General features: G+C 35.7%; 1 protein-coding gene across 2 annotated transcripts in view; it reads right to left on the bottom strand.

The window, feature by feature from the left end:
* Positions 1 to 452: 452 nt before the first annotated feature.
* Positions 453 to 22,303, bottom strand: part of ELL2 (elongation factor for RNA polymerase II 2) — a 41,978-nt gene continuing 20,127 nt past the window's right edge. For both annotated transcript variants that reach the window (XM_063295402.1, XM_063295403.1), the window contains 9 exons: positions 19,660 to 19,823; positions 17,031 to 17,290; positions 15,460 to 15,584; positions 15,237 to 15,330; positions 11,574 to 12,147; positions 8,085 to 8,151; positions 5,237 to 5,408; positions 4,044 to 4,088; positions 453 to 1,845 (listed from right to left, as the gene is read on the bottom strand). In XM_063295402.1, coding sequence (XP_063151472.1) covers positions 1,729 to 1,845; positions 4,044 to 4,088; positions 5,237 to 5,408; positions 8,085 to 8,151; positions 11,574 to 12,147; positions 15,237 to 15,330; positions 15,460 to 15,584; positions 17,031 to 17,290; positions 19,660 to 19,823 — 1,618 coding nt within the window. In that variant the 3' untranslated portion in view covers positions 453 to 1,728. The remainder of the gene's footprint in view (positions 1,846 to 4,043; positions 4,089 to 5,236; positions 5,409 to 8,084; positions 8,152 to 11,573; positions 12,148 to 15,236; positions 15,331 to 15,459; positions 15,585 to 17,030; positions 17,291 to 19,659; positions 19,824 to 22,303) is intronic.

The raw sequence follows: 22,303 nt of genomic DNA, 5'->3' as shown, positions 1-22,303 counted from the left end.
CAGCATTTGGAGCCGTTTGGTCTAGTGGTTAAGGCACTGGGCTAGAAACCAGGAGACCGAGAGTTCTAGTCCCGCCTTAGGCATGAAAGCCGGCTGGGTGACCTTGGGCCAGTCGCTCTCTCTCAGCCCAACTCACTTCACAGGGTTGTTCTTGTGGGGAAAAGAGGAGGAGGAAGGAGTATCTGGTATGTTCGCCACCTTGAGTTATTTATAAAAATAATAAAGGCAGGATAGGAAATAAATAAATAAATATTTAAAAAAATTGGCACAAACCCTGAGCCGGCACAGTACAAAAAGTCTGCTACCTGCCTTTCAAACCTGAGCCACTATTATGGCTAGAACTGTGCTGCTTCTCATATAAACTGAACCTTTCTCCAAGTTGTTTAGGAATACTATACAGTACTAAATACTATCAGAAGTTATATTCTACTAAGCAATACATGACAACAGAGTTGATGCTGAAGACAAGTTTATTAAAGATACTACCAAAATTTTGGCAAACATTAAAAAAAATTAGATTTGTAAACATAATGCTTCCCTTTTCAATTGGCAGCACTTTGAAAGAAATATATTAAGACAAAAAGAAAAGACAAATATAAGTCTGTGTTTTGACCAAATAACTTATGTTCCCACATGATAAAGTGATGGTTTAATTAAATTAAACCAATTAACATCATAAAATGAAAGTTTGTGCTGTTTGATGATCACAGTATTTTATAGTTAAACACATCTTTGTTATATTCCTGACCCTCAGGAAAAAAATCTTTAAATATACATTTCATGTAGGCAATAGCTTCATTGCATATTTCTCTTCAAAAAATACTTTTATAGCAGTATATAAATAGGTCACCTACATGTTTAATTTTATAATTTTGCCCCAAACTATAGAATTATTTTTAAAGTATCAATTTATCTCTGGTAAGAAAGCTGACAAATTTGTCCTGCACTAACACTTGTCAGTTATATCAACCTGAACATTTGGCCTATGTACCATTCCTCACCCCATATTGTGTATGCATTCAACTCTCTCTCTCTCTCTCTCTCTCTCTCTCTCTCACACACACACACACCTATTTCAGCCATAGTAGGCCACAGAATGCTTCCCATTTTTACACAGCAGGAAGCAGTGTATTTATGGAAAAATGGATTAAGCACATTTTAGGTACATAAGAAAACACCATAAGGCAACCACTGTAGTGGGGGTTGAAATCACAGGAATAAGTGTTTCTTGTTGATAGGTAGGTGTATATATATATACACACACATATATAAAAAGTTATATACCACCTTTTAATTCCCAGCGTTTCATTTTTTTAAATTTTGTGCAAATTTTAAAACTCTGTACCACTTAAGGCAAATAGTTTTGCATTCAGAAGAAAAAAATTCAGAAAATAGGCTTGTAGTCATTGAAAAACTTTTTTTTAACTATAATTTTTCATTTGAAAAATGTGCACAACTTCAGAACTAGAGAGTCTGGATCCCCAATACCAACGGTAAAATGATTTCCATGGATAAACAAGTAAGAATTAAGGAAAATGGGACCAGAAAAAAGCAGCTTCAACTATGCAGAGAAGCAACATTCTCACCATCAACAAAACAGCAATTCAGACTGTTAACGCTAAAACTCCTGCCCTAGAGAACTTTCACTTATTTTTAAGTCTTAGAATAAGCTGTATGGAATTTTAAATAAATAATCTTTAGTTTATTCACATCTTATGGTCCAGAGCCCTAGTGCCATGACCCTGCTTGCCGTTGGTCAAATTCACCTATAAGTCTTTTGATATGAGCCAACTTCTTGTGAAGATATTCGCATCTGTACTTTTCTTCATGATAGTTGGGACTAGACTGTAACAGCAAATAAACATGAAGTAAGTTTTTGACAAAACATCATTCTTTTTAGCAAATCCATAAAACTTCATTTTTAATAAACACTCCCAAGGCAGCTAAAATATCATTATTATATTTCACACATCAAAAAAGACATACAGAAATAGGATACATTAATTTCAAAATGGCAGAAGTCCTTCAGCACCACCTTTTCCTGAAATTTACTTTCCAAAAAGGGATGATCAGTATATCCAAAACACCTTTGTGCTGAATTGTATGAAGGTCATCAGAAACAACAGGACACTTCCTTGTGTCTAGCTCAGTTTATAGATTATCCATTAGGGAAGCCTTCCCTCCAGGTGTTTTAGGATTTCAATTCCCAATTTCCCTAGTCAGCATGGCTAAAAGCAAAGGTGCCACCCATCAATCTGGAGAGCTGGCACTGAGGAAGGCTGTATGAGGGCAACCAAGCAATCTTAAGTTACAAAGCAGAGCCAGAAAGCAAATGGGAGAAGATTACATAATCAAGTTTCATCCAGGAAAGCTTTAATGGCTTCATATCCATGATTTGTATGATCTAATGTATCTACAGATGAAGTTGCACCTTTCCAGAAATATTTTTGACTCGGATTTCTGAAAAAAATGATTCACTGTGCTTATGCTGACTGGTACAGAAATAATGGCTAAATCTATGGGTGAAGAAGGTCATGCATTCCTACTTCCACATTGCTATGTACATTCATGGGGAGGTTCAATAAATATGAATTGTTTCAGAAATACAATATATTATGTAAAATTCCAAAAACATGAACCATGATACAAGAATGTTAAGTACTTCCAAATACCATTGGAGTAAAAAAAGTGTTTAACAAAATTAAATGCTTAAATTAAATAATTTAACTTCACATGTGATTTAGATGTGGCTATTTATGGAATCTTCCCATGGGAAGCAGCATTTTATTTGATAATATATCTTAGGAGGAGTTACTTTGTTTAGATTTATATTCCTTGTGTCAAAGATCTGCTTGCGGCCAATTGCACAAAAGTGGGGAGGCTTTCTATTTTGCTCATGCCCTAACTGAAACTTCTGATACTTAGGACAACTGGGTATACAACTTCATTGGCCTCATTCTCAGCCCACATTTCCTCCAAATGCTTTGATTTGATTCCCTTCCAACATTAACATATACTTTAGTTAGCTTCACTCTATTTGTTCTTTCCAAATTTCTATCACAACCATATCCTTCTCTGGTCCTCCCCAATACTATGCCCAGGACTAAGAAAATGATGGCAATATCAAGAGTACCAATGCTAAGTAAAATACTGTTCCTTTAATTTTAAATAGTTTATCAGAGATGGGACACATGGCTATATGGTCAGACATATTACTCAAACCTCATTTCTAAAATGCTTAATTTCAAGCTCTTTATTATTAATTTCAGATTGACACAAATCTAATACTATATAATTGAAAATACAGTCGGCTAGCTAACTTCTGAAAAGTATTCAGCTTGGAGAAAACATTCTGAAAATAAACATGCATATAATGAAGTAAACAGAGGAACTAGCCAAGAATAGTTTGCAGTGAGCACAGAACTCTATTATAAGATGGAAATGTATATGTGTATATGTATGTGACAGAAGGTGATGGCCCCAAACACTGGTGCAAGAAAGAGAATTAAAAATTCATTCATTCAGTGTGCTTCAGGTTCTACAACACTTTTTCCAGAGAATATACAAAACCTATACTAGCAATGAGAATGTTAGCTCAACCTTCTCTATGCTTTTTACACCTTCCATCCAAATAAGCTCTACTGAAGCTCAGCAACAATTCACAGAAACAGCACTGCAATGAAATACCCAGAAGCTGCTGTATGCTTGTATCTGTGGGTCTTCATATTTCCTACAAATGTAGGCAACAAAAAAAGTTTACACAGATTAAGAAACAATATAATATGAAGCTACCACCTCTACTGAAAGGGTAAAATGGCCTCAAGTTACACTGAGCTTGCTTCTCAGTCTGGATAAACTTTCCTAGCTGCCTATTTTTAATATATTACTAGTTAAACCTTTCCCAGTGCTCTTTTATATTTTTCAAAGTAGATTTAAAAACAGATCAAACAAAAATGAAACAAAGGTATACAAATTAGACTATATTGTTGCTAAGTTCTTGAAAGTCCATATGGTATATCATTTTTAATAGTAATTATACAAACCTGTTTAATCTTCCGATATTCCTGTAAGACTTCCTCGTGAAGGATCTAGAAGTTTAAAACAAGAATAATTCAATGGCAACTAAGATCAACGAAACGTGCAGCACTTTGAATTTGATTCCACGTAGGTACTGTGATGTGCATGGGGGCAAAAACTCTGAGTCTTTTCCTGGGATTTCACATGATTCTGGGGAAAGATGCAGTTGCTTAAAGAGTTAGGGTAGATGCTATATTCACACCTGTGTGTCCACCAAAGCATTTTTTTGGAATCGAATCAATATTGTCACACAACTTTTAATTATTAACAGCTTTTCTGAACTAATTAAACAGACACTGCACAAAACATGTGCAGTGAGAAGACCCAAAACTATGTATGCTAAACATACATGTCCCTTCTTTCTACCAAACATTGTCACTTCTCTCCCCAAAGTTAGAGTGTTTTACACTTAGAGTCTGAAAGTCCAAATGAGAGACCTCTCATATCTTCCTTTTTCTGTCATGATGTAACAGCAGGGAAAAATCTTACTAGCAGAGAGAGAGGAGTTACTGATAAAAAATACTGCCTTTCTGTAACAAAGAGCTTTTTTTAACCAGAAACTTTGATAGAACAAGTATCTTTCTCTGACACTCATGCCAAACAGAACTACATAGAGTAGTTTCCTCTTAATTGTATCTCACCACAAACCTTTTCTGCTACCCAGTTCTGTGCTGTTAATAAATAATTAAATTAAGCCATAATAATAACTCTCCAGTTTAAAGAAAATGGAAGTAAAAAACTGATTTGCACCTATTTGTAAGCACTAAATTATTCTGTTCTCTGTTTCTACATCAATACTCAGCATTGCAATTTTTTGACTACCAAGAATATTGTCAGAAAAATAATAAATAAGCAATCCAATCTAATTAGCTCACCTATGCAATAGTCTTAAAGAAAAAAAAACTTGCAAGATTACAACATCACAATAGATAAATCAAATCTACACAGCAGGAATAACTAATAATGGAACATTCTCCAATAATTATTTTCTATAAAGATTTCATTGTAGGAATCATTCATTCATTCATTCCCTGGATTCTTTTGAAAGGAGCAAAAATGATTAGACTATTGGACATTTGTACAATCCAATATTACTACCTTAACCACAAGGCAGACTTCCAATGAAAAGAGTTTTAACAGTTGAAAAAGCAAGCTTTACCTGATATTCCTTAGTTCCTGGAGAAAGCAGTTTACGCTGGGCATCTAATTTCATAAATCTCCTAGTTACACTCTCCATCCTTGCATGCAAGTTTCGGTACTCATCGTATTCTGCATTGAAGTCATCCTTGTAACTCTGACGTTGCTCATATGAGACAATTGCTATGTATTTGCTGTTGTTAATAAAAGCAGAATGTTGTTGTAGTATTGCCATGTCCTAAGCATTGCATTAATTCTTCAAAACCTTAACCAATATATCTATATTCCTTAATTCCTGCCACTCATTACATTATTAACTAGCGTAAATTTTCATTTCTGCACTTCAGTTATCTCTCGTTCTGTCCCAGGCTTCATAAAATGCCACCCAATAAAACTACTAGTTAAGATGATTCAAATAAGTCCCAAGAACATTAACCCAAGAGAATTAATTGTTTAATCCCTCTGTGAATATATGATCAAATTTTATATTTCCTAGAATTAATATAACTAAATCACTTTAAGTTCTGAAAAACAGTTCTCATGAATACACTAGGTCAACGAAGTTAATAAAAAGCCCAACTCATTTAAAGCAAAGGAAATAATTATCCAGCTGTATCAGAACACTCCAGTCTTCCTTTATCTGGAAGCCTAAATTATAACTGGCACTCTGCTGCCAATACTTTTCAGTCCTTGCTGCTCTACTGTCCTTAAATGCTTGTAGAGTTTTTTGAGAGAGCCAGTCACTCTCTCTCAGCCCAATCCACCTCACCTCACAGGATTGTTGCTGTGGGGAAAATAGGAGGCAGGAGCATTTTGTGTGCTGCTTTGAGTTGTACAAAAACAAAGGTAGGATATAAATCTAATCACCATCATGCTTATCATCTCCTTGCTTTTGCACCCTACATGTCTCTGATTTGGTATTATGACTTGATGTTACACCTCTGCGTAATCACCCTCAACTATGAGAATGTTTCTTCCTGAAATAGCTCAACCTTTTTCTGTTTCGTTTGCTTTTTGTATTTCAAACTGACAAATGTAACACTATAAAGATGTGACTTTTTCCAAGTAACAAACGATCTTCTGGTGCCAATGACTTAAGTCGAAGTCTAAACCCAAGTATGTGTGAAGTCTTAACAAATAACGTTCCTTTGCTTCTGTCCATTTCAACTATTGTTTTTTCTTGTTGTAAACCTGCTGATATAAGGACCTTCAATCTTCATGAAGAGCCACACAGAATTAGTACAACCAATGTAGCAAAGCCAACAAACAAAAAATTGTTCCAGGTCTATTTTCAGAAATATACTTCCCCTGCATAATGTTACAAGGATTAAAAGCTTTTTGAGATGCTACGAGATAAAAAAGCAACTTGTAACTGTCTGTCAGTATTGGATAAAAGGATACTTCCATTGACTTTGATCTCTTTTATCTACCTCTTCTGTTGCTGCTATTGTTACCTTTATTAGAATTATCCAAGCTTTAAAAAATGTTATATAAATGCAAGATTTTTTTTCTGATTAAAAAAAAAAAGAATATGCAGAGGCCAAGTAGAAGGGGGGGGGGGGGGGGGGGAAACTGGCCCAGTGCCAGATGCAGCTGATATGCTAGACACGTACAAGCAGTGTCATTCTAGGGATAAGGTCCTGTAGAAATGGCTCAAGTAGCATTACCATTGCAGTGCTGGACAAGACCACATTAAAACTATTGTAAGGTTATGCCAGCCTGCCAACTCAAGCTATTTAAAAACACAACTCACTGGGGGGGAAAAAGCAGAAAATGACATTCCAAGTGTGTTGCAAAAATTTTCTTTGGTTTTCCCTTTTGAAAGCTCATTCCATATAAAACATCTGTAGTCAGAACTTTTAAAGTAGTTACTGATCTGCAATAATACTGAAAAAAATATTAAATTATTAGATTAAAAATTCCTTCACTTAGTTAGATCTGTAGCTGCATCAGACTAGGTATTTTACACTAAGAGATCAAACTGGGAATGTTACTAGCGAAAGTTTCTTTTTAAAATCTTATCTCATCTAAGGAACTTAATACCTATTAGCAAAATGTCAATGCTTTTGAAGTTACAGACTATATTTCTGGAAACCAGAGTAAAGCAGGAAAAAAAAAAGTACACTTTGCTGTGGGAATAACTGAATTTTGGAAATTATTAAAGCAACGACAACAAGAAGAGATAAGGCATTTTTCAGCCTAAAATTCAAGATGCAAACTTTAAAAAGTTTTGTAGTAGTCTTGTAACTCCTCAGAGTGTAGAAAAAGCAACAGTCAAATAACATAAATAAATTACACAGAACTTTTGCTGCTAGTCATTTTCTCAGCAGGTATAGAAACCATAATGGAGGTATAAGAAAGGGAATGATTGAACAAAAGATGGCTGGAAACCGTTTTAAGCTGTTTTGACATAAAAAATTAGAGACTGCAAATCAACTATAACCTAGGAGCTCAAGCGTTATTATTGTCATTAATTATCCCTATGCAAGAAAAAGCAATTTACTGCAAATATCTGGACACAAATTGGAAGGAAAAATGACAGAATCTCTGTACAACCAATCAAGGTGGTAGCATCAGAAGCCAACTTTTTTTGCTAGGCAAGCCATCCAAAGGCCTTAGTGAATACTTATTTTGAAAAGGACAGTGGTAACACAAGCATGCACTTCAATCTGGAGTAGTATTTAAGCTAGGTGGCATATATACTAAGAAGCTTTTCTATGTAACATGAATCACACAATTGTACAACATTTTTATGTGGCTCTAAAAAAACACCGGTACCTTTTACATTTCAAATGCTCCATCACCCTAGGCAATACTGCATAAAAATGTTTTTTGCTGCCCCACCCCTTTCTCCAATATTATTCACTTACACAAAGTAGTCCGGTAGTTCACTTGTTGACAAAGGATCTGTAGTGGCAGTGCATGTCTCTTTAACACCTATAAAAATAGAAGTTTTACACTTTGATAATGTTCCAAGTCAAACTTGATTTGTCTTTGAAGTGCTTACTAAGCTACTCCTTTCTATGGATTAGATTTAAGCAAGAATTAAGAGTAGCTCTGCCTACTAAACTATTTCTACCACAAGTTGTATGGCAAAATTTTAAATAGCCAAGGGCAGGAATACAAAATGCGGAAACAATTTCAGCCTGCATAGAATACAAGTATCCTAGTCTACTAGACAAGCCTCTCATAAGTTGCAGCATCTGCCCAGCTATTCAAAAATGCGTAAGGTAAGCAGCGTGGGGTGCTTCAGGGGGGTGGGTGAAATTCTTTGAGATTCCTGCTCCATGCGAACAGGCACAAAGGATTTAGCTAAAACTTGTATGAAGCAGGAATCTCCAAGGATTTCACCCACCCCCCAGGCACCCCACATTCCTTACCTTACCATGCTGCCTTTCCGCTCAGGGGTTGAGACAAGATTCTGAGCAGGATTCTCGGCCCCTGAGCAGAGAGGCAGCGCAGTAAGGTAAGGAGTTCGGGTTGGAGATGGGTGAAACCCTTTTTGATTCCTGCTCCATGCAAGTAGGCACGAAGGATTTAGCTAAATCCTTCACAGGAATCCTTCGGCAGGGAGCTCCTGAAACAGCCCCCAGAGACAAGGGGGAGTCCTCTCGGCGGGCAGCAGTAGCTTGCAACCTTCCTTGCCAGCTTCCCCATTGACTTGCTGGGGAAGCCAGCAGAGAAGATTGCAAATGGCGATCACATGATCGCAGGGCGCTTGGCAACCGGTTGTAATTGCGAGCAGGTTTCCAAGCAGCCAGATTGCAATCATGTGACTGCAGGACGTGTGTGCACGCGACATTTTGCAATGGTCATATGTGCTTTATAGGGCATAAAGCACCCTTTCCGAGGCCATGGTAACTTCAAATGGTTGGTAAGCAACTGATCGTTAAGCGAGGACTACCTGTAATACGACCAAAAAGCTCGTGTTACAACTATCAATAGAAGAATGCTGTATCCCAAAGTCACCCCATGACGTCTCATGGCTGAATCTTAAACTTAGGTCTCTCCAGACCTAGTCCTGCGCCTTAACTACTCTACCACTGTGAGTGGCTTTCCACAATGAATATAACTGCATGCATGTGCATTTCTAGAGTGTGACCCAAACACAGTCACCCATATTATCATGTGTATTGCTACAAATTTATCTGACCAAAGGCTTATTAGAAATGATTAGAAGCAACTTTAAACTATGCTTCAAATGTGGTCATAGCAGTGCCATAGCAACACAAGTTAGAATAAACTTTTGCCTTCGAGATGCATCAGGTCTCCAGTTTGCATTAGATAAATCAGTTTCCAATTTGGATTTTGCTGAGCTCCACAGAAATATCTCAAAAACACAAACCAAGCCCATCCCAAGACCTCTTCTCTAATTAGGAGCTGAAACAGACAGAAGTGCTATATTGAGAATATAGCTATAAACCCTGACTGTGCCTGAAAATGCCTTTATAGATCTCAGCACAAGAAGCATTTTATAGGAAAGAAACAGTAGATAAAAGAAAAATGGTTAACTTATCGAGTTGGTAGAACAGGAACATGGAGATTATAAGATGAAATCAAGAGAGCAATTGACTGCAGAGGGTGTCCTAACAGCCAGGAAACACGCTGAGACAAGGAACTGGTCTCTAATGTTTTATTGCTAGTACATAACAGGAATCCTAACAAACTAAAGAAGCGTGGGAAAAACCCAGATATATAAACCCCAAAGGTTAAGGCGGTCCCGATCTGTGTCTCTTTGAATGGCTGACCAATTCCTCAGTGCTACGCATGCACTTAACAGTCTGGATGGGAACCCCCTGCTCGCCATCCTTACTCATGACAGAGGGATTTAGTTTTCAATGCACAGTTAAGAGAAAGATTTAAGGTAGGTAATAGGACATTGGGAATTAAGCAGCAGAAGACAGAATTTGAAGCTGAACTATGTACAAATGAACATGCAATTGCTAAAATGTATAAACTTTTATTGAAATTTGAAATGGAAGGACAAGTGAAAGACTATGATAAAATGGGCTAAGAACTTTGGACACAATATACTGATGGAATAGTGGGAAAATTTAACCACGTATTTAGTAACATAATGTAAACTACAATTTACATTATGTTATTAACTTAGAATTTTTGTAAGATGATGTACCATTGGTATATTCCATAAAAATTGTCTAGAATGTATAAGGTACTTCAAATTTATGTTGAAAATGTGGACAACATGAAGGGTCATTTTATCATGCTTGTTGGACTTGTAAAAAAGCCAGAAATTTCTAGGTTCAAATACATATAATGATATAAAGAATTTTAAAGATCAACATTCAACTGAAATCAGAATTTTTCTTGCTAGGATTAATGGACAGTCAATTACAAAAGAGCCATGGAAGATTATTTTTATATATGATTATTGCTGTGAGACTATTATATGAGCAAAAAATGGAAAGATCCTGAAATACCCACAATGGAGGAATGGCTGAGGAAGATGACAGAACTAGCAGAGATGGCAAAATTAACTACAACTACATTTATCGATGACTGGAAACCACTCATGAACTTTTTTGAAAAAAGTGAAAAATGAACTTGTGATTTATGGGTTTGAAGATTAGAAAGGGTAGCTTATGGAAAGAAGGAAATTATGATGTAACCTTGGAGAGGGAGGGTAAAACATAAATGCATTTATAACCTCTATCAAAAGGATTGGAAGCTGCTTCTTAATAATCTTTTCTGTTTCTATTTTATTTCTCACTTATTCACTATTTTCCTTATTTTCTTTGTTTTCTAATATTTGTGTTGTGTTTATCTTGTTAAAACTTTCTTCAATAAAAATTATATTTGAAAATTATTCCTATCTTTTCCCATGAAATACCAAATAAACAAACATGAATTATGTTTGTGGTGTGAAGGATTAAATTCAAAAGATGGTTGTAAATCATTCCGACTATCATTTGCAGCCGTTACTTCATAAATAATCTAATGCAACTACTTAAAATAATTAAGATTAAAATTATTTTAAACAGTATTTTATAAAATATAATTAAGCTGACAACTTTTGCTCAAATACGACATTTCCATTCATGTAGATTTGCACAGAAATTTGTCCTGGATGGCATCTCAAATTCAGGAATCAGTAAGTACACAAATTAGATTCCTGTAACATTACTGCAGCATGAGAGATACCTTCATGGGTACTGTTACCCCCCTCACTGACAGCAGAAATGGTTGCATTCTGGAGACAAGTGGGATTAGAGGTATCAACAACCTACTCCTAACCTTTCCTGAATACAGATATATGCAAATAGCCCCCACATAGCAATGCTAAAATAATAATCTGGCCTAGCTCCCTTGCAATTCAAAGTGAGATGCAGTAACAATACCTTCACTCATTTTCTGACTGGAGTTCTTCAATTTGGTAATTTCTTGGCTTTCACAGTCTCTCATTTTCTCCTCTGCATTCCCAGTATTACGATCTTTCATTTGGTCCTTCTCCTTATGCTTCTTTGATTTCTTTTTGGACTTTTTGTGTAATAATGAATGTTTTTCATCTGCAGACTTTGGGCACACTGACAGATTTTCAGAAGGTGCTGGGATTTCCAGTGGAGTCCTGGAAGTGTATTTTTGATGCTGGTCCTCATAAATATTGCCATTCTGACTTAAGGTGTCAACAGGCAGGTTTTGGGTACCCCGACCTTCGGGAGTGCTCGGGGAATTGGAGTTAGAATTTACAGTCTGGGGAGGATTTGAAACAGGGAGACAAGTTGAAACAAATGGTGGAGCTGTTGGTGCTGCAGCAACTGCAGGAGGTGGTGGTGGTTGAGAAGTTTCAGTACTTTTTTCACCAGAAGTAGGCAAATGGCCACTTAGTGTTGGTTGAACTCTGTTGGTAAGATGAGATATCCTTGGTTTTTTATTCATTAACGGATCAATAAAGTCAGAATCCAAAAGCCGTTTCTGAAATAAAATATGGTATGTATGACTGTTAGTTTTCTCTTTATTAAAAATTCAACATAATTTGTACAGCCTGCAATTATTGTGTTGCTTCATCCTGGTGATGAATAAACAGAATGACAGAAGTACAAAAAGTAAGTGTAAGTGGAAAGGATATTAGTTAGAGTGGACATTTATAGCTGATTGATATGGAGGGATATAGTTGATTATAGCTGATTGACAGGGAGGGTCATTAATAAGTACAAGTCCTCAGACTGGTTATTCCACTATTATACATAGTCCTTGGCAGTTCAGCAATATATACTATATTAGTAATATAAACGTTTGCTGCACTGAAATATGTACATTATTTCAGGCTTAAGAAAAAAGAAAGGTTTTACATTTATAAAGCCATGAGAAATTTCCACTGGATAAAGAACTCTTCTTAAAGGAAACCAGAATAATTAAGAGTCCATGTAATACAGGGCTAGGTACCAGGTTTTACTATCAAATTTCTGAGGTATATATAATATGTATGTATGTAAGTAAAATTTTCTGTCACTTTTAGTACCAATGTGTTCAGCCCCACAAAGCTTAGCACAGTTAATTTTTCCTTAATCCCATCACTCTTAAAACAGTTTTTTTAGAGTCAAACAGCTGATTTTCCAGCCTCTGATTAGGTCAACACATCAGTGTGGCCCTCAGAGGCTGGGAAAAAAACATGAAACCCTTAACTCACTGGTGGCACCTAATGTAATGTAATTAATAAATAGTGTTTCAATTAATGTTATTTTTGCTAATGTGCTAAACTTTTAGAATTACAATACAGGTTCTTGCCGTAATTTATCATATTCATGTAACAACGCTGGCCCAAGGCATCTTCTTGATACACAGCACCAAATCTCAGTCACAGCATGCATAGTCATCTCACCTGTGGAGCTGATCTCATTTTAAAAACAAAGATTGACTCTGTGCCCAAGAAGCTAAGTATACACATTCAGGCTGTGTGCTATTTATTAATTCAGTAGCTCCTTGATGATACTTCAAAGCTTATGGTACTTTGGTGTGGGATTGCTAACCTAGAAAAACTAATGGCAAGTGCATGGCAGCTTAAGTAAACTGGTTAGCCTTAGATCTGACTCATATCAGTAAGCACAGGGATTATTTAAGGTAATGCAGAAGCTTCTACCAGCTTTAAGTTCTATTTTACAAAGGAGGCACAGAAGGTACTGAAGCCAGCAGATGCAAGAGACAAAAAACAATTCTCTCAAAGTGTAAGACTGTTTCTGATATATACTAGTATGCTCCTTCAGAAACAGCTGACATAGAAGCTTCCTGAAGCTTTATGAAAATCACATTTAAATTTTCAGCATACATTTTACATACAGGTAGTCCTTGACTTACGACCATCTGTTTAGGGACTAGTCGAAGTTATGACGGCGCTGGAGAAAGTGACTTATGACTGGTCCTCGCACTTACAGCTGTTGCAGTGTCCCTGCGGTCATGTGATCAAAATTCAGGCACTTGGCAACCTGCATGTATTTATGATGGTTGCAGTGTCCCGGGGTCACTTGATCACCATTTGCAACTCTCCCAGCCAGCTTCCAACAAGCAAAATCAATGGGGAACTGCATGATTCACTTAATGACTGTGTGGTTCACTTAACAATTACATGATTCATTTAATGACTGCTGCAAAAAATGTCGTAAAATTGGGTGCAGTCACGTGATGCCTCGCTTAATGACCACACTGCCTAATGACAAATTTCTTGGTCCTTACTGTGATCGTAAGTTGAGGACTACTGTACTGTATGTCCAAATGTTCTCATAAGCTCATGTGGGAATGCAAAAGTGTTAAATTTCTATAAAATTTTGAGTATACCTTGCTCATTGTAAGAAAGATTTCAAATAAAAACAGAGGTAATGCTATGCTTTTAAAATTAAAATTCCTTTTTTTATATCAAGGATCATTATAATATAATAAAATTTAGGAAGTTATTAGCAGAAAATAAGAAATTGAATATTTGTGTACAAGTCAGAAGCAGAAATGCATACACATTTCATTTTGTGGCATTTGTGCTGACACAAAAAATGGAATGCTGTGAGAGCTAACTATCATTTTATGCAATATTGATGTGGCAATAGCTATGTTGCAAACATGTTCCTGACAATGAAGAGGATAGGATGGTTCCTGATGCTCCATATACAGGATGCAAAGAGCATTGGATTGCATCTCTAAATAATTCAGTTTTAAAGAAAAAAAGTGAAATATATATATAAAGACATTTGGTTGATCCAAAAAACAAAGTGGACCCTGTTTATGCAGGAAAAACGCTAGGAAGGGGGGAAAAAAATAAAGTCCATATCAAATAAAATATTCCAAAAATCAAACAAACAAAAATCTGTTTGGAAAGTAAAGTAATAGAAATTGGGGACTTTGTTAATTAATCTCATTTGTAACTCTGTAATTATAAAATTTCCATCCTTCTGAAATGTATATTTCTTAGGTAGGCTCATTTCTCCATATTGTGTTCTCTTGTGGGATTACTGAATCTTGCAAGATTTTGACAAATGAAATCCTGTGAAATGTTGGTATATCCTCAGCAGGGGAAATATACTTGCAAATTTATTCAATTCATCCAAGATACAAAATAGCCAATGGCAATTCCATTGTGCTTTTTAAAATAACATTGAAAGGAACTAAGTATAATTGTTGCTGCACTGATTTGGATAAGCTTTGATAAATTTCCTTCTTCATATGCTGCTACAAAACCAATAATTTTCATCATTATATCAAAAAGAGAAAAGCTATTGTTATCTGTGAAACTGATTTATAGCCGTAACATGTTAATACTTTGAAAAGACAACACATAGCCTTCTGTGCAGTTAAACTATTTGTGCTTCTTCTGCAATACTGCCTCTATTAGCTAGCAGCAGTTCTTTCAACCCAACCTGTATATGCCACAGGACTGCACACAAAAGGTCTTAGGCTCAGAGCAAGTGTTCCATCACTCACACATAGATTTTCTCCAGTTGATGCTTCCTCCACACCTCAACTTTTGTCACACTTTATCTTATTACATGATATAGAATTCAAAGTGGGAAGGAAAATACCTGAGAAGAGGAAGCAGATGCAGCATCTTTGACAATACTCAGAGGAGATCCCAAGTGACTGGTGCTGGTGGCATTCTGAGATGAATGTATTTTTCTGTAAAGATTATCCACATTCAGTATTACAAAGAAAATCAAACTAAAAATGCCCTAAATTAAATCAAGGTAGTAGAGTTATTTTATTTTTCTGGATGTCTACACAGGGTGCGAAAGGGCTTGAACCTACCGAGAAAGTATTAATTCCAGAGACTGTCTATCTATTTCATTATATCCAGGCCAATCTTTTTGAACTTCCTTATAAACATATTCTTTCAAAGTATAAGAGTTATCCTTTGGATTCAGATTGGCTACCTACAGATTAGAGACAAAAAATGCAAACAGTGAAAATTAACTGCAAGATGAAGTATCTGAAAGTATCACACTTAGTATTTTGATGTTTAATTAATTAATTCTTATGGGTATTATGGTCCATAAATAAATATTTAATTATGGTTAATTATTACCCATATTTATCAGAAACAGCTATAATTTCTAACCGAAAAAACAAAAATAGAAGAAACATACAATCCACCTCCACAGTTTTAATATACTTTTTGCTAGAAAACCAATACTAATAATAGAAATAAGCCACTCAATTAATTGTGGATCTACTGCAGGATCAATGCCATATTTCTGGAAGACTACCTAACCTGTGAAATCTTTCCTAAGAGCGCTGGATTTTGATCTGAGTGAGTAAGGTACTTCTTAGATTTTAAACAAGAGGGCACACTCAACATTGCCTTAAGAGTTAAGTGAGCCCAAATATGTACTCTTGTTTTGAAAATGTAACGTAAAGTATAGAAGCACAGAACTTCAGAAGAATTATAGACTATGTAAGGCCAATGGTAGGTGACATAAAAACGATAGATTTATCTCAAGAGCTGCTGATAAAAGAATGTCCATGCTATACTAATATTACTGAATGCAGGCATATACAATCAATCAATCAATATCAGATCATTTTTATTGTGCATGCTATACTAATATTACTGAATGCTGGCATATACAATCAATAAATAAATATCAGATCATTTTTATGACCTAATTATAATGGAAAATGGCTATTCAGTGAAATGCTTACACACACACACACACAGAGCATATATATCTATCTACATCTATATATGTATCTCCATGAATATATTCCCTGTGTGTTTTTATTTCTTTTTTAGCTTTTCTTTCTTTATAATTTTGTGTTGTTTATTTTGTTTGTTTTTCATATTCTATTACTAAAAATATTTGTTTAAAAAGCTTTTAATGTAAATCTGTTACATACCAGATGAATAGATTACTGAACAAAAAAATGATCATAAATGTTCTTTTAAATTTTTAAAATCTTTACATAGCATTTTCTCCAGCAAAGCCTTAGTTATAACAGTATACCTTATATTTTGTGTACTCAATTTATCTCTTAATGCAATGCATTCACTATCCTTTGATTCTGTCTGTACAAATAGTAGCAGAGTAAAAAAGGAAGAATAGAAGATATATTGAGGATTGATCAAAATAGCAAAAATGAATGCTTCTTCTAGCATCAAAATATTTCAAGATTTAGACATAATTTGCATGGAATGTCAGATCTTAATTCAGTGCTATGGATTAATATTGATAAATCTCAATATGCCCAAATCAAAAAGCTGCATGTGTAACCACAAGTTCATTTTGATCTCAGTAAAATATAGTTCTCTGAACCAGTCCACCATAACTGTTATAGGATACAAAACAAAAGAGGGTGCAGTAGTGTAAATAAAATTTCACCTGCTGAAGAATAGCAGCAAGGGAATTCCTATCTTTTTGACTAACACCATCTTTTAATAAGCGGGCAAGAAGTTCTGGTTTCTTGTAAGTTTTCAGTGCCAATAAGTGAATTATTCTATCCTTATAAGGCCGCTGTGAAATACTGTTGTTCGTATGGGTCTTCCGGATTGTACTTGCAGGGTTGATGGGGGTGGACCTTTTCCTTTCAGGAACTGCATCTGGAACACTCTGTGGTGCTTTTCGAATTTGTACTCTCTTACCTACAAGCACGATAAACAAAATTATTTTTATTTCTGTCCACCTCTGACAAACCCAAAATTTATTTTCGAACAAAAATTGAAAAATCTAACTCAAATGCAAGTCATCTCAGGAATTATTTAAAACATTAAATCAGGAATATAGCATTATTACTATGTTTAGCAATTATGAATTTTATATATTTAATTTATATAATCATAAATTCACTTCATGACTCTTATTATCCAAGACTAAACACAAATAATCATTTCTGATAATTACAAACACTATAATGCTTAACAATGAACAAACAGAACTATGAAACTATATTTTTCAGTGACAGCAACATGAATGCAATGATCAAAAGCTATTTTTAGTGGACAAAACCTATAGCCCACTAACAGTTCAGCAGTGCTTCAGAAAATGGTAATTTAACAATGCACGAGCTAAAACGGCTAGCTGAAGAACAATGGGACATCATTTCTACTCCCTAATTTCTCAAAAGTTCTTTAAGACAATCCACAATTGTCTTCTACCATTCTCAAAACAATGACAGACCGAACAAAGAATGCCATTCAATCACTTCCCTAGCCTGACAGTGTTACTGCAAGTCTTGGAATAATAATAGTTCTTTTAAAAAAATTAATTCCCATTCCACCCAATAGAGGGAGAGAGAAAAGAACTGTGTCCCCTTCCCTAATCCATGTCCTTACTTCATATTTGATGTACTTGTCTGCTTATATGCCAAAAGAGAGAGAGAGACAGACAGAGAGCGAGAGCGCATGTGTAATTCCTATTATGGGAGCTGAAAACTTGTCAACCCATCTTTCTCCTATTACAGAAGAACAGTAAGGCAAAGTTATGTGATGGAAGTGATGAACCACCACAAACTCAGTTTTTCAGAGAAAATATTAATTACTGTGTCTTCAAACAGTGATTTGGAGGTGGTTTTGAATTGGCAAAGAGCCCTTGTTGGAACTGCCCTCAGTGGGATTCAGAATCTTTCCCTGCCCAAATGGAAAATATTTTTCCCCCTACAACTGGAGGGAACTATGATCAGCTTAAGGCTGATCCCCACTGGAAGAATGGAATGAAATGCTGCTTTTCTCCTCTCGTTGCTCCCAGCACCATTTTGTGCACTGTTCTAAATGATCCTCAAATCTCAAAAGCACATACTCAGCTCTTGAGTAACTTAAACGTTTTTAAGAGGGAGGAAAATACTGGCAAAAATCACCTCCCACATTTTTATTTGACTTTTGGTGTGTTTACTTCTGCTCCATGCAATTATTTCTAGTATTAAGTTATACTAGAAAGCCCACTGCTGTGGAAAGGAATGGAAGGCACTGATCAGTCAAATAAGTTTCTTTGACTCTAGTAACTGTCTCATTTCCAAAAATCACAATACATACTGTTCTATAGGCTCTCCCCCCTGTAAATCATTATTCTTTTCAAATCTCTGTTACAACTTCTGTTATAATATTATGCCAGCAGAACCTCTGTTTTTGTTAAACTGGAGTCAATTTGAAGTCATTATTGCTCTTTTTCTAGCTAGGATTAAACAGTAGAATGGTACAGTAAAAAAAGATAGTGGAAGGGTCAAATTCCCAAGGCAGATACAACAACTATATAACCTATTTTAATGACAGCTAAAATTGTCCACATAAACAATGTACCAAGTACAAAGTAGTATCAGAAATTATGACAAAGATAGAGATGAGAAAGCACTAGGGTAAACAATAAAACTGAGCAACACAAATGAACACTGTTGTATGGAGATGTCATAAGTTCCATTTCATGTACTTCATGATGCATCTGATTTTATTTACTAGTAAATCTTGTTGATTACAATAATTACAATGCAAATTAAAATATATAGTACTGAATCCTCACAGAGTATGCAAATAATGAAAATAACCTTAAAAAAGATATTTTTTCCTTCTTCAGAAACCAGTAGAGAGATTGATGAATAGGTGGGATTACATAATGTGATACAGTTAAGACAAAAAAATGACAAAATTCCCAGAAAGGGAAAGAAAAAATCTGAGCCCATTTCATTCACACTTCAAAAATCAAAGACATTATATGAATTCAAAAGAAAGTTTCATCACCTGAGATATAATGTTCACATATTTGTGAATACCTAATCATGTGCTTGAAGTAGTCTCAGAACAAGTGATGAACAGCCAAGACACAAAATGTTACTAAACTTTTGACAACAAATTCTGTGCACAGCCCTAGGAATAGGTTTTGTTAGAAAATGTTGTTGTTGTTATTAGTTGCTTGGATTTTCTGAGAAAAGGCCAACTTCATAGAAGTTGCAATATTTTATGCATTGAATGATGCAATAGTTAGAATGTAAGCAATTACAGAAAGGGAAAAAGCATAGTCATACCTACATATGGTCCACCAGGTTTTATGACTTTTGTACTTCGATTACGAGACTCTTCTTCTGCCTGGGTCATACGTTCTCTAGTCATCTGGTAAGAATCATTTGTTGCACATACAGTAATTTTATCCTGTATAAATCCCAGGCAACTGAGCTGTGATGATCCAGTACTAAGCAATAAAGGAAGAAATACACAAAATGAATTGTTCCAATAATGTCTTTCTAGACATTTAATGGTAGTTATCAACTGTAAGATACTATTCAGCTTTTTGCCAGTAATACAGGAAAATCTGTAAAGTTCAGCAATGTTTAAAAATGTTTATATGGCTGTAATTAGAAAGTAGTTAGCTATTAAATCAAATGCAATATAAAACTGCTAGAGCAAATCAGTATTAGTGGTCAATCATATTTCACTTGGATAAGGCTTTAAAAAAAGTTGTTCCTGTTGTTGCCCATCAGGCAACTGGTATTCCCTTCTGAATCTGGAGGAACCATACAATGATCATGAATAATTGCCATGACAGATCCTCTTTAATACAGTTATCTAATACTAAGTAATCATTACAATATCTTATAAAAAAAATCAAGACTGTGCTCCAGAAAGTATTTTATTTTGTTTGTCCTTAAAAATAAAGTAGACTGAATTGAACTCAACTACTGGTGATTACATGGGCATATCTATGCTGTTTTCTTCCCACCGTCACATTCTGGGATTTTTTTTTTTAACTTCTTAGTCTACTTGCAACTGTATTTTCATTTCAAGCATTTGGAAAGGAGATGTACAATAAGAATGGTTAAATATATCAATAAGCCTTTTTCACATATGCTGTTCACAGATTTATTTTGACTGACCTTTCCACCATGAGAAGAGCTCAGGTAAAATTTCAGAATTATTTTGGCTTTGAGTTAAAGAACAGTATGATTTCATATTCCTAAATTCTTATACCTAATTCTACATTTCAGTCTCAGAAATACTTGTTCCCCTAAAGGATGCTTATAAGTACTGACTTACATCCTCCATACCCTACTAGATAATAGTAACATTTATATTGCTTCAAGGTCAAGCAATTACTGTACAAAATAACAGTTAAAAGAGATATACACAGGGCTGTGTGAAGCTTAGAAAGAGTGATTTAGTTCAAAGGAGATTAAGTCATTTAGCTCTTTGAATATAATAAAATCTTCAAATTATAGTGAGGCATTAAATGAAATCAAAAGCCTAAGAATTACTTTGGAAAGACTGGAAAGTGATTTGGAGATCTGATAGACTTTCTTGTGCTTTCTGCTTTGCAGCCTCAAACACTATTGTAGCTTTCCTTACAAATGTGGAAGAGGAGTCTTCAGTGATACAAGAGGCTCTCTTTTGGGCTGCTTTTTGTTGTTTATTCATTCAGTCACTTCCGACTCTTCGTGACTTCATGGACCAGCCCACGCCAGAGCTTCCTGTCGGTCGTCAACACCCCCAGCTCCCCCAGGGACAAGTCCGTTACCTCTAGAATATCATCCATCCACCTTGCCCTTGGTCGGCCCCTCTTCCTTTTGCCTTTCACTCTCCCTAGCATCAGCATCTTCTCCAGGGTGTCCTGTGTTCTCATTATGTGGCCAAAGTATTTCAGTTTTGCCTTTAATATCATTCCCTCAAGTGAGCAGTCTGGCTTGATTTCCTGGAGGATGGACTGGTTTGATCTTCTTGCAGTCCAAGGCACTCTCAGAATTTTCCTCCAACACCACAGTTCAAAAGCATCGATCTTCCTTCGCTCAGCCTTCCTTATGGTCCAGCTCTCGCAGCCATATGTTACTATGGGGAACACCATTGCTTTAACTATGCGGACCTTTGTTGTCAGTGTGATGTCTCTGCTCTTAACTATTTTATCGAGATTTGTCATTGCTCTTCTCCCAAGGATTAAACGTCTTCTGATTTCCTGACTGCAGTCAGCATCTGCAGTAATCTTCGCACCTAGAAATACAAAGTCTTTCACTGCCTCTACGTTTTCTCCCTCTATTTGCCAGTTATCAATCAAGCTGGTTGCCATAATCTTGGTTTTTTTGAGGTTTAGCTGCAAGCCAGCTTTTGCACTTTCTTCTTTCACCTTCATCATAAGGCTCCTCAGTTCCTCTTCGCTTTCAGCCATCAAAGTGGTATCATCTGCATATCTGAGATTGTTAATGTTTCTTCCAGCGATTTTAACTCCAGCCTTGGATTCCTCAAGCCCAGCATGTTGCATGATGTGTTCTGCGTACAAGTTGAATAGGTAGGGTGAGAGTATACAACCCTGCCGCACTCTTTTCCCAATCTTAAACCAGTCCGTGGTCTGTTCTTACTGTTGCTACTTGGTCATTATACAGATTCCTCAGGAGGCAGACAAGATGACTTGGTATCCCCATACTGCTAAGAACTTGCCACAATTTGTTATGGTCCACACAGTCAAAGGCTTTAGAATAGTCAATAAAACAGAAATAGATATTTTTCTGAAACTCCCTGGCTTTTTCCATTATCCAGCGGATATTTTTTCCAAAACTCCTCCTATCAATGAGCTTAGAGAAGAGCTGCTCTGCTGTTTGTGTCTCAAATTTCTGCTAGAGTGCCAGAAAGACAGCAGCAACATGCTGATTATGAAAAACTAAGGAAGGTGAGATTTGTTTAGTCCTT

Source organism: Candoia aspera, chromosome 2 (assembly GCF_035149785.1).
Source record: "Candoia aspera isolate rCanAsp1 chromosome 2, rCanAsp1.hap2, whole genome shotgun sequence".
In the NCBI taxonomy this organism is placed as follows: Eukaryota; Metazoa; Chordata; class Lepidosauria; order Squamata; family Boidae; genus Candoia; species Candoia aspera.
This window is presented reverse-complemented; position numbering and strand designations above follow the sequence as displayed.